Source organism: Aethalodelphis obliquidens, unplaced genomic scaffold (genome assembly GCF_003676395.1).
Source record: "Aethalodelphis obliquidens isolate GAN/ISIS:26980383/991018 unplaced genomic scaffold, ASM367639v1 scaffold4, whole genome shotgun sequence".
Lineage (NCBI taxonomy): Eukaryota > Metazoa > Chordata > Mammalia > Artiodactyla > Delphinidae > Aethalodelphis > Aethalodelphis obliquidens.
Window position 1 is genome coordinate 54371929 of NW_020837948.1, and position 20135 is coordinate 54392063.

Sequence of the window (20135 nt, forward strand, 5' to 3'; positions counted from 1 at the left end):
TCCAGCATCCCCTGTCAGGATGTTTTAGCTAAAAATGCTGTGCCATTTCACATGCTTCTTTAATCTCATGTTTACAATTATCCTGAGAAAAAGGCATCACTAAAGCATCTGAGTTGCATAACGTGCTGACCTGTAAGGGCTGAATCACGATTTGAACCTAGTTCTTCCCATTACTACACGGCTTCCTCCTCGATACCAGAGCTGCTTCCAACTTGATGGGCGTTGCTGGCGTCCTGTCCCATTCGCCCCAGCTCACCTGAGTGCACCAGCAGCTGTATTAGAGGGTTGTCAGCCCTCTGTCAACTGTGTCAGGCACCTATGTTTCTTGTGCTCTTTGAGGGTTTTCTTGTGACCACAGGAGCTTGCAAGGAACACAACCTGGAAAGGTAGGGAGAGGGAATTTAATGTCCCCTAGGGTCCCCTGGGGCAATGCTCAACCAACTGGGGTTGGAGAGAAGCACTTACATTTCAGCCTCTGGCATGTTCTGAGTGGTTTCTGGGGATGCCCCCAGCATGAGAGCCCCAGATGTTCACAGTGTAATAACCCACCCATAAAACATGTCCTTCATCCGCTCTTGCCCCTTCCTGTCTCACTTTCCCCACTTCCTCACACGTGCTTCCTCGGACACCTCCTATGTAAAGAACCCAGGCTAAATCTTTACCTCGAGATCGACTTTTGGAGGAACCCCAACTGAGTCAAATTCTAAATTCCATGTGGTTGCTGCTACTGTTGTTATTGTTTTGAATTACACTACATTCCCACCAAAAAAAGTAACAATGACCGTGGGGTGCTGATCAGTCAGAACCTCATTAACACTTTTAAGGCTTGAAAACACTGAAGATAGTGTTTCCCATAAAGCAACAAGTTATTCCTCCTGTTTCACGAAGTACCCTTCTTCCCAGCAGCTGCTCCAATTTCAAAGCAGGATGATGAAGGCTTTGAAGGCGCTCTGTTAATGCAGTTACAGATCCAGATTGGGTATGCTAGCTCTTAAACAATGGACTTCAGGATATATGCCAAAAGTAGGACATTGTCTCTCGACATAAGAAAACAACTGAATTGGTAATATTAAAAAAAAATCTGTAAGTATGATCAAAGTGTTTATATTATGGAGAACAAGAGCAATCAGCTCAACATGCATTCTAGATTTATCAACTCTGCACACATATTTTAGGAAGATTTTGAGAGATTTCAATACAATGTCTAAAAATGACCCACCATTTTATTTTTAGCAAAAAGAGATTCTCAGTTTCTGGTAGTTGTCTGTAACTATAGGCTGAAAATGTTTCGATTTTAAAACATATATGTGTAAAATTCTCACATGAAAATGAGCGGTAGCACAACCCACTGCAGTGTGATGGCTTTTTATTCACAGTTTGTCCCGTCCAGAGATGCCAGACTCACGTCACATGCAGTAAGTTCACATCACACGTGTTGTTTTACAGACTCTAACCATTTATTTAACAAAATGGAAATTTCTAATATCTAGCACTTTTCTACATTTAAAATTACAGGGAAAAGAGACTCGTGTTCTACAGTATATAATGATTACAAAAGAGTTCGTTATCAGCTTTGAATGGTTAAAACACTTTCTCTGCTGGTTAGGACTCCACATCCTTTAGTGAAGTGAGATGACATTTTTCTTGTGGAAAAGGCCAGTGTTTCTTGTTGGAGGAGATGTGTCACCAGCACAACCTTCCCTTCACTCAGACCTGTCTATCTGAGGATTTCTTTTACCAGTGAAACAGGTGGGAGTCCATTTCACTATTTTGATTCCCAAGTCAGATATCAATCCTTTTAACTTAGGGAAGAACTCAAACGTATATAAACCAAAAGGCGGAGATTGCTTTTTCCATCCTTTTTACTCACATCACGCTCTGGAAAGTCACAGTTTTCTCGGTGGTTTTGCTCGTGTGCTGATCCCTGTTCCTGGAGCTATTACTAGTGCTCATGTGCAGGAGACGTTTTGAATAATGTCTAGCACCCACAGGAAAGAACAACAGACCCCCCAAATTTGAATTTTGTTCTTGCAAACTCTAAAAGCCAATGATCACTTGTGCCTTGCAGAATCTGGGGGCTCTATTCCCAGGTGCAAAGTGCATTTTCCGGGTTTCTCCAGAGCAAAGGCAGGGTGGACGCCCTCATTAAACCTGTGCCTGATGATGAAGAGCAACTGTCCAGTCTCAGAGTTTATAAACAGGAGCCTTTGGGTGGTGTAGTCCAGTAGGATGCCCACTCTGGCGGGACGCTCTGTCACGTGGACATCGCTCACAATGCCACTGTAGAAAAATGTGTATCTGAAATGGAATGGAATGGGAAGTGAAAACTTTGGAAATCTTGAAGGACCATGATAAAGAAAATCACTTGGAGATAACCGATTGTGCAGTTGTTCACCTCAATTCACAATGAGTTGCAATAACATTGTCCCAAATACTTTAACCAGATCCCTCCTAGATGCCAAAATGCATAGCTCTTCCCAACAGACGAGTATTTTTAATAATTTTGCTCCTTCTACATTAGGAGGCAGTCCCAGAATAACCAACATATGCCTCCCTTGTGATTTTTCTCAACATTTTAATTCTTTCCCAGCTGCCCACGTGTTTTAACTACTGCATTCATGGTGTGTCATTCTTTTGAATAAAACTCCTTTGAGCCTGCCATGTACTTTAAAAAGTACCGCGGGCTTGCCTTCCATAAAGTGTATTAATTTTACCATTTAAAAATTTTGTAAGTAACTTACATAAGGACCTTTATGAAGTTTAAGAAATATTTCATTATTTTTGCCCAACTTCATCTTTTGTACACTCCCACTGCCCCAAATCAACTTTCCTTTTCATCTTCTCACCCTTACAGCCAAGGGGAGGTGCCTTTGATTTCTTTCTTCAATTCAAACAAATTCAGTTCAACATGTAGTCATTGGGCATATCTGTGTGTCCTGTACTTTGCTGGACCTCTGCACCTCTGGGGGATATGCAGACCATAGCATACTGTCCTTGCCCCCAGGGACCCCATACTCTACTAAGCAGGAATGAAAATTGTTGATGACTTAAACATGGGCTGGGGCTGAGTGAGACTCCAGTTTAGAGCACAGATTGGTAAAGCGTTTCCTTACACATTTAATGGACCTGGTTTAGTTGTGAAAGGAAAGGTTCAAGGCCAGGCTGGCAAGGAGAAATTGCTGAACAGAAGAAGTTAAATTGCTCTATGCAAAAAAGTAACACAAGGTGGGAGTTTTCTCCTGGCAATCTTAGAAACAGAGGGTGGAGCCCTGAAAACAGAAGAATAGAAGAAATGAGAGATGGAAGAGAAGAAAAGAGATGAGGGACAGATCTGTGGATATGATAGGTCTGAGGGTGGGAGTGACACTGGGAAGACTGGGGCCGGAGAAACTGGGTGACTCTGGTGTGGCTGAGAAGGACAAGGACCTTGAAGACCTGTGACATCTCTCTTAAAGGCCCAGAAGCTTGAGTGCAGGAATATTTAGGAAATGGCAAGTTAGCAATTTCCTCGCTGAATGACGCTCATGTGAAAGGGCAGAGGTTCACAGGGATGGAAGGTAAGCGAGACTTCCACAATGATAAAGGACCTCTTCAGTGCCTTGCTAATGTGAAATACGGCAGAACATTATGAAGTTTTAGAACCTGTAAAGCACACAGAGGCTGCAGGTGGCAATGACGGAGAACAGCAGTGGGCTGTTGTTGGGCTGCCCAACTTCACCCTTGGAGAACAGATGGAGAACAGGCTGGGGCTCTTACAGAAGGGGCTTGGGGAGCAGATGGGCTCACATTCAGCCAAAGAAGAATGGTCAGAACCGGATGGGGAGAAAAGGGAGAAGGCGATCCAAGCCATCGGGGCAGCAGAAGCAGTGATGAGGTGGCAGAATAAACCTGTATGTCATGGAGAACATCACCATCTGATTGAGGGGTTAGGAGGGGACATGGGAATGACTTTAAGGATATTACCCGGATAGGTAAGTCAGAGGCCAGGCTCTAGACCTGCCCTGTCCAATAGAGTGGCCACCAGGCACATGTGGCCACTTAAATTAAAATTAAGTAAAATTAAGTAAAATTCAAAATTCAGTTCGTCAGTCCTATTAACCACATTTCAAGTTCTCAAGAGCCACATATGACACCATTTTTCTATTTTTGCAGAACGTGTGATTGCGCAGCACTGGTCTAGAGGGTTCTGAATGCCCATATAAGCCATCTCCCTACCCTGCTTAGAAGGTCCCCGGTGCCCACAGGCCCAGCCCTGGTCAGTCCCTGAGCTAATCGCTACCATGGAGGTCAAGGAGGGAAAGACATTCCTTGAAGCCTTGGACCCACCAGTTCTACAGGGCCTGGAATTCGCCCTGTCTTGTTTCTGCCTCCATTTCCTACTGAGCACATCACTTCCTTCTCCAACCTGCACTCCGGCCTGAAACCAAGCCTATCTGCCGCGGCCTGACTCCCTCCCTATCCTTTGGACTGCTGGTCCCTGCTCAAACAAAGGTCATCCAGAAGCCTGATTCTTGACGCCTGCATGACCCTGGAACTACCTTGGCGAGGTTTCCCACCTGGGTGGACCACCCTTGTGAATCTCACTGATGGCCCAGAATGAGCCCAGCCAGACTCCTCCCCACCCTGGTGGCCACTCCCCTCAGGCCTCCTCATACTCCAGCCTGGTCACATTCTTCCTGGCTTCCCCCTTCACTGTGGTCCCACCTGAGTGTCGACACCACTGTAGATGTTTGTAGATTTTTGAGCAGAAAAGGAAGGGACGTGATGCAAATGATGTTTGAGAAATATTTGTCAGCTGTGACACACAGAATGGCTTGGAGTGGGTGGAGACTGGAAGAAGAACACAGGCATGTTGGCTGTGGATGAAACTAGTAAAGGAAACAAAGCCTTGAACTAGAGAAGTAAGTTAGGAACAGACAGGATGAAATACCGTTGATTCTTTCTCCTTAGAATCTCTTCATTTCTCCTATCCAGTTGTGACATCTTAAAGCCTGATGCAAGTAGAATCAAGAGTAATACCGCTTGGGGCTTCCCTGGTGGCGCAGTGGTTGAGAGTCCGCCTGCCGATGCAGGGGACACGGGTTCGTGCCCCGGTCCGGGAAGATCCCACATGCCGCGGAGCGGCTGGGCCCGTGAGCCATGGCCGCTGAGCCTGCGCATCCGGAGCCTGTGCTCCTCAACGGGAGAGGCCACAACAGTGAGAGGCCCGCGTACCGCAAAAAAAAAAAAAAAAAAAAAAAGAGTAATACCGCTTGGTTTAAATCATGAAGAGAGAAAAATGGAAAAACACAGGAGGGTCTGCTATAGCAGTACTCTCAGTAACCTGAAGGCCAGGGTGCTCTGATTGGGAACATGAAATGAGGCATTTAAGACCTGACCTCTCTGTGCTGTGACCACACACAGCACACTCCTCCTCCCAAAATCTACAGAACCTACCCTGGGCCCACAAGAGCCAAAGACCAAAGTTGTTGAACCTGCTGAATGAAATGAACAGTTCTGTTTTCTAGAGTCTAGAACTCTGTATTGGACTCTCGTCTTTGGTTTGGGTTCTTAAGGGTTCAAGTGTCTAAGGAAATTTTCATGAAATCAATACCTAGTTCCAGCTCTAAGTCTACCGATGATAAACTCTGGGTTTGAATGATCTTTCAGCTCTAGGAGGAGGCTGAATATCAATTAATCATCATGGCTCTGCCTTGATGGAATGTGACTTTAAATAGCTCTTGGAGATGGTGTCCTTATGAACCATGTCAGAGAATCAAACTCTGTCAAGTAGGATGCAGGGAGAGATGTGCAGCCAGAAATATGCAAAATCCCAATCTGTGGGCCTTTTTCTGGGAACTTGCGAGCACTGCTTCCTTTTTAAGCATTACATTTGAATAATTCCTCACATTTGATTCTTTATGATTTCAAAGCTCTTCCTTGTACCTGACTTCATGTGATCCTCACAACCGTAAAATGTAGCAGACCAGGCATCACTGTCCCCTGACAAGACAGATGAGGCACATCAGATATGCTCATTAGATTAGCCAACTTCTGGGGAGTAGTCAATATGAGGCTAGTCGAGAAGGGAGCCAGGACTAAAATCAGGTTCCTGGCTCCAGTCTCATGCTCTTTTATTAGACTATCTTGTGCACATATTCAGTTCATAACATGCTCGCCTTAGCTAACACAGGTTAACAGCTTTTTCACATCAAGCGATTAAACAATACTAATGAGACAGGCTGGGACTTGGGACCCTTTACTGCAGCACTTGCACCTGGACAAATGTCTTCTTGAGCAACAAAATACAAAGAAACTATAAAGGACTAAAAATAACTGCATGCATGTCCACTTGGGGCAAAGTATGAACAACAAGATACAAAAAGGCCAAAACCCAACTGCCACTTCTGAGGTGCCGGGAGCAAAAGCAGGGTACTGCGCATGATCCGTGCCCGTGACACCGCCAAGGGGGTGGGCGGACCACCTAAGCCACGCCTCCCGCCTGACCCAGCAATCCTCCCCTACCCTCAGCCCATATGACGGACCAGCTCACCCCCCCTCACGGAGCGAGCGTGGGTACCTATTACTTGTTCTCGCTCTCTCCTGCTGCGGCAGGAGTCCCAATAAAGCCTTGCTTGCATTCCTCGTCTGGCCTCTTATCAATTTCTATTGATTAAAGAGTCCAAGAACCCAGGTCGGTAACACTAATAAGACCAGAGGTTAGTCAGCTTTGTCTGTAAAGGGCCAGAGAGTAAATATCTTAGGCTTTGGGGCCATTCAATCTCTTACAACTAGTCGTCTCTGCCATTGTAGCACAAAGGCAGCCGTAGGCAATACGTAAACAAATGAGCTTGACTGTGTTCCAATAAAACCACATTTACAAAAAAAGCAGCGGGTCATATTTGGCCTATTGGGCTATAGTTTGCCAACCCTTAATATAGACCAACGGCGGTGGGGTAGGGGGGTGGTACTGGGGACCTACTTCTTCCTCAGTCCTGTTGACTCCTCTGTGGAGGGAGCCCTTTTGGCCTTACCCTTGTGGTCTCTCCCCACCCTGGGGTGAGTTTTGAAGGAAAAATTGGCCATGCATGTGTTTCCCTAACTCTTCCTGACGAGTTTCCTGAGGAGATGCACATGCTTCTCCAGGAACCTACTCTGCCCCACAGGATGGGAAGCTGCCCTGGCCAAGGCTCTGCGTGGGGACAAGTCTGTCTATTAATAGGGTTCGATATAAGAAACATTCTTGCTTTCACATAGGAACCACATTCTCTAAAACCGGCTTCCTCAGTAATCAGAGTAGTAGTTGAATTTCCAAATACTTGAGTCTTCTGTTTTCTTTCTCAGCTGACTCAGAACTTGGGCAGGGAAGTGAGAGGTTATTTATTAGGTCCCTCAGAGCCCTCTGCCTAGACATCAACGCATGACACTTTGATTAAGTGGGGAGGGGCAGGCTCCGGCTTACCTCTGCGGCTCAGAGCAGTGCATGTACCACGCGGTCTCTCCTTGTCCCAGGGCACCAGCCTGCACCGCCGAGCTGGAGCAGATGCCCAGTCGGTACGCTGGGCAGTCTGTGACAGTGGTTTCCCAGTAGTGCTGGCCACAGGCAGGCAGCTCCTCACCCAGCACTGATGGGATTCTGCAGGCAAAGTTGATCAGGAATTGCCAGGCTTTGTCTCATAAACACCAACATTCATAAATGTGTACACAGTTTAAGCAGGATTCTATCCTCGGAAACTGCTGGAGTTTGACTAAAGACATTCATTGTTCATTGTGCCCCTGACCGTGACCTGATGGCCACAGAATTCCCCAAACCCTCAACATGTATTTAACACATTTCTACTGCCACACTCAACACACATGTATTACACATAGCGTCTCTTGGAGGGACTGGGAAACTGGAAATTAGAATAATGGCAGGATAAAAAGAAATGGCACAATCTCTGCTTTCAAAGAGAGTGAGGAAATATAAGGGAGGCAGGTGGAGAATTCCAAGAGAGCATGACTTGCAAAGTTTTCTTCCAAAACTTGCACATACACAAAAAGGAGTCTCTAAAACCTTCTCTCACAATGGGTTCCAGTGTCTGCTGACTTTCCTGGGCACAGAGACTGAAGACGGTGCTGCTCCTGAAGAGCAAGCTGTCTGGGGAGGCCAGAGCAGAGCGGAGTTCCACCTGGATGAACCAGGTGTAATGCTTGTGCTCCTCAGAGGCTTGTGGTCAACAGTCTTTGGGACTCTGGCCTCTTTAGATGGTAGCAGGTACACCTGAGAGGTTGTCGAAAGGTCTCTTTTTGTCTCACCTCAGCTATTTTTGTAACAGACACGGTGAAGTGAACCAAAGCACTTTCCACTGCGGATGGGTGACCTTGTTTGCATGAATTGCTCAATTTTGCTTTGAAATGGCTGAGACAGCAAGGAAGCATTTTTAATTTAAGCAGCATTAATATTCAGTCAGCACCCTCTCCCTCTCCCCTTTAACAGATGAGAAAGTGATTAATGCAAAGGAATGTACTTCATTTTCTCGTGTCTTTACCCAACAACCTCATTTCAGAGAGGGGGCTACTGATGGGCCCTTGCTCTCTGGAGCAAAGCCCAGCTGCCTGATATTTATGAGTTAATTTTCAGGTTAATAATAAATAAGTAAAATTCTATCAAATACATTAGTTATTATCTATGAACTCTTACCAACCTCCAATCTATTTCTTTTCTCTTTGATTTTTTTGAGAAATCCAAAAGAGACAGAAAAGCCCAATCTATTTCTTAAATCTTTTTTTCCCCTGAATTCACTCATTTGTACATGCTTAGCATCTCCAGTGTTCTGGGCCCCAGGCTAGATTCCGGAGATTAAAGATGCGGAAGACGAGGCTGTTGCTTGAGGACTAGTCAAAATAGAGCATCTGACCAACGACTCCACAAGTGCTCAGACCTTTTTGCGGATAAGATCAAGGGTGCCAGGGCCCAGAAAAGGCTTGGTCATTTCCAGGAGCAGGTAACACCTGAGCTGAGCCACAGACAGATGAATAGCAGACTGAGAGGAAAACAGCACAAGTCGCCGTTGGTGGGCTCAGGGCTATACTGTGAGAGCACCCTGGGCGCATCAGTGCCAACAGCAGTGTGTTTCACATGCTTTTCACGTACTTTCTCCCATTTGACCATTTTGACCCTCAAAATAACCACGAGAGAGTGCAGGCAAATTGCAGAGCAATCTCCCCACCGTGCCCTCAGCTTTTGGATTTCTTTACTTTGCTTCTTCCTTTTGTGGGAGCTTCTGGGGGATGTGGTGGTGGGGGGGAGGGCAAGATCCTGAAAGTCCTGCATGTGGCCAGAACCGGAAACTCAACAAAATGTCATTCTCCTCTATTCCTTTTCAAGTGGATAGATTCAAAATCTGGTTTGCTGTTGAAATAATAGAAGAATTAACCCAGGCTCTTTTTTCATTGAACCAGAGATAATGCCTTAGAACAGCCTATATGTTAAACAAAACCATCTGTGCTTATATTTCCAATAAAAATACTGACACTTGCTCCAAGTTTGAATGATCTCTGTCACTTTCCCCCTAGTAACGAACCATAACTGAACTGTATGTGTGCGTACCAATTTATGCTCAATGTCACACATACCAGGCATGTGCACTACACCAAGAATGTGCTCAGGTGAGGCCACACTGAGGTGACACCCTCAGAAGACTCTCCTGCGGAGGCATCTCGTGCTTTCTTCTTCTACTTACTCTGTCAGCCGTCTCCTCTCAGCGAAGCTGATCTCTGTGCCATCTGAGGAAATCTGCAGAGCGGGATGAGCCGTTTCCCTCAGCAGGAGAAATCTCGTTCCTATTATAGTTAGAAAATAGGATTATAACATTACTGCAATGTCGAGCGCTATCCCTGGGCCAAGCCCCGCATTTCAGATCGTAGTCTCCCTTGCTTCTAACATCAAAATCCTCTGCTCAGTGTTTTCAGATCCACAGCAAAATTTCATCCGTGATAAGGACTAGTGAACATCAGTGGCTGGTCACCTCACCCGGTGTGCTTCTCCCGTACTAGCGCTCACTCTATTATGCAAAGTATGCTCCCTGCACCAGCAGCACCTACCTACCTCACCTGGAAACTAGTTAGAAATGCAGAATCTCGGGCCTGCCCCAGACCTCCTGAACCACAATCGGTATTTTAACAAGCTTCTTGGGAGATTCACGCGCACATTAAAGTTGGAAGATGCAATGGTCTATCTAACCTCCAGGAGTGGTTCTAACAGTGGACAGTACAGGCACCATTTGGGACTGCAGGGAACACACTTCTGGACAGACAGCCCTCATGCCCTGTCTTTATAAACATCAGGCTGGCCCTAACCACATCACACCCAAGGTGCGTGCACAAGTTTTTGCTGGTTAAGCAAATCACGTAATGTGCCACCCTCAATCTTGCCATCTTTGGGTCTAGCATAAGATAATAAAATGATCACTCTTCCACTCCTCATTTCTTTTCACAATAATTGAGAACAGCCAAGCATTTTTTTGTTGGCACCATCAAGGGTATTTTCCCCAAAATGCCCTTGAACAGTTTCATCACTTTTTTGAGTTGCTCACTCATTCATTCATTCAACAAACATTAATGGGCACAAACCATGTGCTAGGCATGGAAAATAAACAGAAGAATAAGACTAGAAGCTTGTTCATAGAGTTCACAGTGTAATAAAATAAGAATATCCTCATCCCACTCTTCCCCCAACATACACACACTCAAAACATACCCACAAACGATAGCACATTGTGAACCAAACAAGGATCATCTGAGGAGATTTAAAACACTTGTCAGAGTCCATATCCAGGTAAATTAGACCAGGATCTCCAGGAGTGGGCTCCCCACATCAGTATTTTCTTAAGCACCTGGACTGATTGCTAATGGGTGGCCAAGGTTGAGAATGTCTTAAACCAGAAAAACAAAAGAAACACCTTGACCTTTGGCCAATCTTGGGTCCTCATGCCAAAAACCTAGCCCTGCCAGCAGGTTGGGGGCGTGAAGAAGTGGCCCTCTAGGATGTCTTCTCTGGGTGGTGGAAGGGAAGGAATGGGAAGGCTTGGAAATAGTTCTCTGTGTGCAAAGGAGAAGGTACCTCTGGTGGAAATGAGGGCAGCTTCACTCTGTTCACTTGTCCCAAATGCACTGATGGCTTTCACGTAGAAAAAGTAATTGTCATTGGGTTGGAGGTTAACTTTCAGTTGGAGTCCTTTAATTCCAGAGAAAGATCTAAATATGAAGGGAAAATAATAATTTTAAATATAACCCTATATGCTAAACAACTCATCATATTTCAATCCTGTAGTGAATGAACATCTTTTATTCACAACAAATCACTTATTTTTCCCTTTTTATGACCACCGAGTTAGCAAGCCAGATTTTATAAAATGGCCATTGTCCACTAAATTTACTTTATCAAATCATTTCTACCTTGATCAACTTTTGTCCAATATTGTGACTTCCAGAATGCTCTTTGGAATAGAGCCAACCAAACTTTTTTTTTTTAAATTCAGAAAATAGACTAATTTTGTGGTTATTGAGTCCCCAAGGATATGTTGTTTTCTCTATCAAATTTTGGCTGAGAGGGCACTTGTGGATTAAGATGATATTAAACCAACCTGTAACGCAAAAGACACCATCTCATTAACAGATCCTGAATAGTGGAAAACTTAAGGTGAGTGTTGATTTTGTACATGGTCATCATGCCAAAGCCAGCCAACTTATAGAAACTGAAGATCTCTAAAGAAGACAATACCCTTTAGAGCAAACTTAATCCTGGAGAGAAAAGAGAATTCTAACTGCCAAATACAATCCCCAAAGCTGCTGTTCCTAAACCTCCCATTTACATTAAAAGAAAAGTGCTGGTCGTGGTATCTAAATGGCAGCAGGCTTGGCAAGAACACTGTAACAGCCCAACCATTTAAGCACAAATGGACCTGTTGGATTTGAAGATGGAGCTCTGAACTTGCCAATGAGCTGGAATAATTTTTGTGCCTCTTTTCCATTCTCTTTTATCTGCTTGATATCGCGTCCTAGAGCATTTATACAAATAAAGTATACAAGTGCTCTTTCTTTTAGCCTCCATTTGGAGAGGCATTGGAGAGAGTTACAAGTTAGGCTCCTTGCTAATAAAAGAAGTCCTAATCTGAGTACTAAAGAATCAGAATCCTGTTCCTGTTAGATGTGCATTGGATACTAGTCATTGAAAACAATAGTACAATAGCCTTCAAGTTCATTCTCAGAGGGAGATGCGGGTTTTTTTAATCTGTTTGTTCCCTTTGTTTGTTTTTTATTTTCTTTGTGTTTGTTTTATTATTAATGAAGGTACCACGAAATCATTAGAATCAAAGAGTGGCCACTGTTCATTCTCAGACTGATTTTTGTTTTCAGGTTATTTCTACTTCTGTTGACTTACTTCATTCTCAGTACCTACCTTAGAGAATACCATGGAGAACCAGGAGAAGGAAAAAGTATCATTGACCCAAAAAACAGATGAACTTAGACTTTTTAGAAGCAGAAAATCTGTACAGAGTAACAATCCCTCCCCCATCAAAGCCCCATGTCTAAAAGCACAGAAAACTCACAGTGTGTTCCTCAGCAGGAGGGGGCAGGGAGGGGAGAAGCCTGGGTCTATTTGTATATTTGCTATTTAGTGCCTGCATCTGGTAAAGGTCAGTACAAACTCCCCAAACCTTATTGGTTGTTATTTCAGAACCTACCACCTGAGCAGGTCCTCACAGAGTACTATCTTTAGATGCATGGAGAATGCATGGATTGAGCCACACGTCCACTGACAACTAATAATGCTTCAATTTATTAACAAAAAAACCAGGTCCTATGACTGAGAATGCAATTCCCAACTGATACCTAGATTGTTATTCTGGGGTAGATGTATTTCTGATCTTATTTGCATTGATGACTGAAGAGATGTTTTCAATGTACATTAATTATAACAAGCTTATTGTCTCAATAAGCACACTCAGATCTGAACTGAATTTCAGACTTCATCCACTCATCAAATAAATACTTATTGATCACGTATCATGTGCCCAGGCCCTGTCCCTGCTTGAGGTGTAAGTGACAAGGAGAGGTGAGGAAATTTCATCTCTAGAAACTGGATAGAACATATGGGTTTCATTTTGTGATAATGCAGGTGTTAAATGCCAAGGATGCTGTTTTTTGGGTAAGTTTTGCTTTTAAATTTTATGCAGTCTGTCAAGGAGGAAATTCCATATATATAGTCAATTGTATGCTAAGTCTTATTAGTCATTTAAAGAATAAAAGTTTACATGGTACAGAAGCCAATATATGGGATAAGATCTGCTTTCAGTGCACGAACATGTCATGCAGACGTGACAAATATGCCTAATGCCCTCGCTGACTCTATAAAAGCACCAGGCATGAAAATGAAAGTAATATGAAATATGGTAGGGCTTTATTGTTTATAAGTTGCTGTCTTATGCTCAAGCACCAAGAACAAAGCAAAAAAGCTCAGCTACGAATGGTTCATTTCCACGTCTGTTTATTGTCTGACCTCACTTGAATGTCATAAAAGCCTTCATGTCAGCTGTCCCTGCTGTTTAGCCAAATGAAAGCTTCAAAAATTTTGGAATTTGAAATCTGAAGAGTGGCACTCTTCCATAGATTATATTTTTTACTTCAAAACCAAAAACTTGTCATAATTGCAACTGAAACCACGTGAGTTATAATAAGTTTTGCATAGTTTGGAGTAGAATTCAAATTCACAGAATATCCAAACTGAAGTAAGTGATTAGACAGCAAATGGAACCACAGCAAGTTGTTGATGCTTAGATAAGAAGAGATTTCAGCCTTATCAATAATGTGACTAACCTGACGATGTTAGAAGTCTAGAGCCAGTAATAAAATTCAAAAGGCAATAAGAAATTTGACTCAAAGGGTCTCACTTTGGGTCCTAAGTGTGGGATCCTCCCTACAAGTATCATAGTGCAATGGAAAGGGAAGGCTTTATATGTGGAGGTTCCGGGAATGTGAGGACAAGGAAGCATCTAGGAACCCTGACAGAGCAAATTAGCTGATTGCTGGTAGGGCATAAGCATGCTGTGGGGTTTGATCACAGAGCTCTGCACCCAGCAGGTCTTCAAAGGACTTTCGGCTTGCTCATTGGTAGGACAAAGGACATTTGTTAAACTCCAATGTTGTAAGGCAGAGAGAAATGATTCAAAGGAGACCCCTTGTCTCCTCAGAAGTCTGAAGGGCTGCCATGTAAATGAGAGTGGTCTCCTCTTCTGCTGTTTCAGAAGGAAACGAGTGGAAGCCCCCAGGAGGCTGACGTTTGTCCAATATAACAAAGACCTCTCTAGCCTGAGCCTTTTCCTTCTTTAATTTTTGCAAGGAATGACGGAAAAGTTTGCCACAACTAACCATAGACAATGAGGCAAGAATTATTGATATTTCACATGGGAATTGAAAAGGATCTTTATGAAGAAAAAAAACATTAGGGACTTAATGCTTAACGGGAAAATACTAAAAGCATTCCCATTAAGTCAGAGAGACAGACATGAGGTTAAAAAAAATTGGGAGGTAGGAGGTAAAATTATTACCATTTGCAGATGATATGACTGCTATCTAGAAAACCTAAGAAAATCAGACAAAAAACTCAGAATTTAGTGGAAGAGCTAGATGTGAAACTAATATAAGAAATCAAAACCGTTCATATACAAAAAACAACTAGATAGAAGATAAAGCAAAAGAAAGATCTTATTTAGAATAGTGGCAAACATAACAAAAGTATATAAGATTTATATGAAAAATATTTTTGAAAATGGTACTGAAGGAAAGCACACAAAAGACTTGACTAAAAGGAAAGGCATATCAGTTCTTGGGTACAAAAATGCAACATCACAAAAATTTCAATACTCCCTAAATTAATCTATCAATTTAACATGATCTCTAAAAATACCAAATTGTCAGGGGCAGGGGAGTAGAGGTGACTACACAGTCTGATTCTAAAGATCATATGAAAAATAAACTAGCAAATAGCAAAAAAAAAAAAAAAAAAAAAAAAACCGTCATGAAGGGGTAACCTAACCTACATGAATTCTAAAATTATAAAGCTATAATAATAAAAACAGCATGGTACTAGGGCATAAATAGATGGGTCAATGGAATAGATTATAAAGGTGAGGAATAGACCCAAATACATAGGTTCTTTAGTATATAATAGTGGAGGTATTTCAAATCAGAAGGGGGGTTTTCTTGCTGGCACAGCGGGATAGCCATAGCAGAAAAAATAAAGTTGGATTCCCTACTGCGTACTTCCTCCTGAAAGTAGATCTAAACTAACATTAACATTAACAAATACGTATGGAGAGGAGCTTTAAGATGGCAGAAGAGTAAGACGCGGAGATCACCTTCCTCCCCACACATACATCAGAAATACATCTACATGTGGAGCAACTCCTACAGAACACCTACTGAACGCTGGCAGAAGACCTCAGACCTCCCAAAAGGCAAGAAACCCCCCACGTACCTGGGTAGGGCAAAAGAAAAAAGAAAAAACAGAGACAAAAGAATAGGGACGGGACCTGCACCAGTGGGAGGGAGCTGTGAAGGAGGAAAGGTTTCCGCACACTAGGAAGCCCCTTCGCGGGAGGGGACTGCGGGTGGCGGAGGGGGTAAGCTTCAGAGCCGTGGAGAAGAGCGCAGCCACAGGGGTGCGGAGGGCAAAGCGGAGAGATTCCCGCACAGAGGATCCGTGCCAACCAGCCCGAGAGGCTTGTCTGCTCCGCGGGGGCTGGGAGCTGAGGCTCGGGCTTCAGAGGTCGGATGGCAGGGAGAGGACTTGGGTTGGTGGCGTGAACACAGCCTGCAGAGGGTTAGTGCACCACAGCTAGCCGGTAGGGAGTCCGGGGAAAAGTCTGGACCTGCTGAAGAGGCAAGAGACTTTTTCTTCCCTCTTTGTTTCCTGGTACGCGAGGAGAGGGGATTAAGAGCGCCGCTTAAAAGAGCTCCAGAGACAGGCGCGAGCCGCGGCTAACAGGGCGGACCCCAGAGACGGGCATGAGACGCTAAGGCTGCTGCTGCCGCCACCAAGAAGCCTGTGTGTGAGCACAGGTCACTATCCACACCCCCCTTCCGAAGAGCCTGTGCAGCCCGCCACTGCCAGAGTCCCAGGAACCAGGGACAACTCCCCCGGGAGAACGCACGGCGCGCCTCAGGCTGGTGCAACGTCCCTCCGGCCTCTGCCGCCGCAGGCTCGCCCCGCACTCAGTACCCCTCCCTGCCCCCGGCCTGAGTGAGCCAGAGCCCCCTAATCAACTGTTACTTTAACCCTGTCTTGTCTGAGTGAAGAACAGACTCCCTCAGGCGACCTACACACAGAGGCGGATCCAAATCCAAAACTGAGCCCCTGGGAGCTGTGAGAACAAAGAAGAGAAAGGGAAATCTCTCCCAGCAGCCTCAGGAGCTGCGGATTATATCTCCACAATCAATTTGATGTACTCTGCTTCTGCGGAATATCTGAATAGACAACGAATCATCCCAAATGGAGGAGGTGGACTTTGGGAGCAACGATATATATATATTTTTCCCTTTTTCTCTCTCTTTTTTTTTTTTTCCGGTATGCGGGCCTCTCACCGCTGTGGCCCCTCTCGTTGCGGAGCACAGGCTCCAGACGCGCAGGCTCAGTGGCCATGGCTCACGGGCCCAGCCTCCCTGCAGCACGCGGGATCCTCCCGGACATGGGCACGAACCCACGTTCCCTGAATTGGCAGGCGGACCCCCAACCACTGTGCCACCAGGGAAGCCCCCTTTTTCTCTTTTTGTGAGTGTGTATGTGTATGCTTCTGTGTGTGATTTTGTCTGTATAGCTTTGCTTTTACCATTTGTCCTAGGGTTCTGTCTGTCCGTTTTTTTTTTGTTGTTTTATTTTAGTATAGTTTTTAGCACTTCTTATCATTGGTGGATTTGTTTTTTGGTTTGGTTGCTCTCTTCTTTCTTTCTTTTTTCTTTTTATATTACTTAAAAAATAACTATTTTTTACTTTAATAACTGTATTTTATCTTCTTCTTTCTTTCTTTCTTTCTTTTCTCCCTTTTATTCTGAGCTGTGTGCATGACAGGCTCTTGGTGCTCCAGACAGGAGTCAGGGCTGTGCCTCTGAGGTGGGAGAGCCAAGTTCAGGACACCGGTCCACAAGAGACCTCACAGCTCCACGTAATATAAAAGGGCGAAAATCTCCCAGAGATCTCCATCTCAACACCAAGACCCAGCTCCACTCAATGACCACCAAGCTACAGTGCTGGACACACTAAGCCAAATAACTAGCAAGACAGGAACACAACCCCATCCATTAGCAGAGAGGCTGCCTAAAATCATAATAAGGCCACAGACACCCCAAAACACACCACCAGATGTGGACCTGCCCAGCAGAAAGACAAGATCCAGCCTCATCCACCAGAACACAGGCACTAGTCCCCTCCACCAGGAAGCCTACACAACCCAATTAACCAACCTTAGCCACTGGGAACACACACCAAAAACAACGGGAACTAAGAACCTGCAGCCTGCAAAAATAAGACCCCAAACAGTAAGTTAAGCAAAATGAGAAGACAGAGAAACAGCAGATGAAGGAGCAAGGCAAAAACCCAGAAGACCTAACAAATGAAGAGGAAATAGACATTCTACCTGAAAAAGAATTCAGAATAATGATGGTAAAGATGATTCAAGGTCTTAGAAATAGAATGGAGAAAATACAAGAAACGTTTAACAAGGACCTTGAAGAACTAAAGAGCAAACAAACGTGATGAACAACACAATAAATGAAATTAAAAATTCTCTAGAAGGGATCAATAGCAGAATAACTGAGGCAGAAGAACGGATCAGTGACCTCGAAGATAAAATAGTGGAAATAACTACTGCAGAGCAGAATAAAGAAAAAAGAATAAAAAGAATTGAGGACAGTCTCAGAGACCTCTGGGACAACATTAAATGCATTAACATTCGAATTATAGGGGTCCCGGAAAAGAAGAGAAAAAGAAAGGGACTAAGAAAATATTTGAAGAGATTATAGTTGAAAACTTCCCTAATGTGGGAAAGGAAATAGTTAATCAAGTCCAGGAAGCAAGAGAGTCCCATAAAGGATAAATCCAAGGAGAAACATGCCAAGACACATATTAATCAAACTATCAAAAATTAAATACAATGAAAAAATATTAAAAGCAACAAGGGAAAAACAACAAATAACACACAAGGGAATCCCCATAAGGTTAACAGCTGATCTTTCAGCAGAAACTCTGCAAGCCAGAAGGGAGTGGCAGGATATACTTAAAGTGATGAAGGAGAAAAACCTACAACCAAGATTACTCTAACCAGCAAGGATCTCATTCAGATTTGATGGAGAAATTAAAACCTTTACAGACAAGCAAAAGCTAACAATTCAGCACCACCAAACTAGCTTTACAACAAATGATAAAGGAACTTCTCTAGGCAGGAAACACAAGAGAAGGAAAATACCTACAATAACAAACCCAAAACAATTAAGAAAATGGTAATAGGAACATACATATCGATAATTGCCTTAAATGTAAATGGATTAAATGCTCCAACCAAAAGACATAGACTGGCTGAATGGATACAAAAACAATACCCATATACAAGCTGTCTACAAGACACCCACTTAAAACCTAGGGACACATACAGACTGAAAGTGAGGGGATGGAAAAAGATATTCCATGCAAATGCAAATCAAAAGAAAACTGGAGTAGCAATTCTCATATCAGACAAAATAGACTTTAAAACAAAGACTATTATTACAAGAGACAAAGACACTACATAATGATCAAGGGATCAATCCAAGACGAACATATAACAATTATAAATATTTATGCACCCAACACAGGAGCACCTCAATACATAAGGCAAATACTAACAGCCATAAAAGGGGAAATCGACAGTAACACAATCATAGGAGGGGACTTTAACACCCCACTTTCACCAATGGACAGAACATCACGAATGAAAATAAATAAGGAAACACAAGCTTTAAATGATACATTAAACAAGACGGACTTAATTGATATTTATAGGACATTCCATCCCAAAACAACAGAATACACATTCTTCTCTAGTGCTCATGGAACATTCTCCAGGATAGATCATATCTTGGGTCACAAATCAAGCCTTGGTAAATTTAAGAAAACTGAAATCGTATCAGGTATCTTTTTGGACCACAATGCTATGAGACTAGATATCAATTACAGGAAAACATCTGTAAAAAATAGAAACACATGGAGGCTAAACAGTACACTACTTAATAACCAAGAGATCACTGAAGAAATCAAAAAATACCAAGAAACAAATGACAATGAAAACACGATGACCCAAAACCTATGAGATGCAGCAAAAGCAGTTCTAAGAGGGAAGTTTATAGCAATACAATCATACCTTAAGAAAAAAGAAACATCTCAAATAAACAACCTAACCTTACACCTAAAGCAATTAGAGAAGAACAAAAATACCTCAAAGTTAGCAGAAGGAAAGAAATCATAAAGATCAGATCAGAAATAAGTGAAAAAGAAATGAAGGAAACAACAGCAAAGATCAATAAAACTAAAAGCTGGTTCTTTGAGAAGATAAACAAAATTGATAAACCATTAGCCAGACTCATCAAGAAAAGAAGGGAGAAGACTCAAATCAATAGAATCAGAAATGAAAGAGGAGAAGTAACAACTGACTGCAGAAATACAAAGGATCATGAGAGATTACTACAAGCAACTCTATGCCAATAAAATGGACAACCTGGAAGAAATGGACAAATTCTTAGAAATGCACAACCTTCAGAGACTGAACCAGGAAGAAATACAAAATATGAACAGACCAATCACAAGCACTGAAATTGAAACTGTGATTAAAAATCTTCCAACAAACAAAAGCCCAGGACCAGATGGCTTCACAGGCGAATTCTATCAAACATTTAGAGAAGAGCTAACACCTATCCTTCTCAAACTCTTCCAAAATATAGCAGAGGGAGGAACACTCCCAAACTCTTTCTACGAGGCCACCATCACCTTGATACCAAAACCAGACAAGGATGTCACAAAGAAAGAAAACTACAGGCCAATATCACTGATGAACACACATGCAAAAATCCTCAACAAAATACTAGCA

General features: G+C 43.3%; 1 protein-coding gene across 2 annotated transcripts in view; it reads right to left on the reverse strand.

The window, feature by feature from the left end:
• Positions 1-1438: 1438 nt before the first annotated feature.
• CMYA5 (cardiomyopathy associated 5) overlaps positions 1439-20135 on the reverse strand; it is a 107563-nt gene continuing 88866 nt past the window's right edge. For both annotated transcript variants that reach the window (XR_003431631.1, XM_027100741.1), the window contains 4 exons: positions 11084-11217; positions 9705-9804; positions 7442-7615; positions 1439-2298 (listed from right to left, as the gene is read on the reverse strand). Coding sequence is in view for 1 of the 2 variants with exons in the window: in XM_027100741.1 (XP_026956542.1) it covers positions 2052-2298; positions 7442-7615; positions 9705-9804; positions 11084-11217 (655 nt within the window). In the remaining variant the exon portion in view is untranslated. The remainder of the gene's footprint in view (positions 2299-7441; positions 7616-9704; positions 9805-11083; positions 11218-20135) is intronic.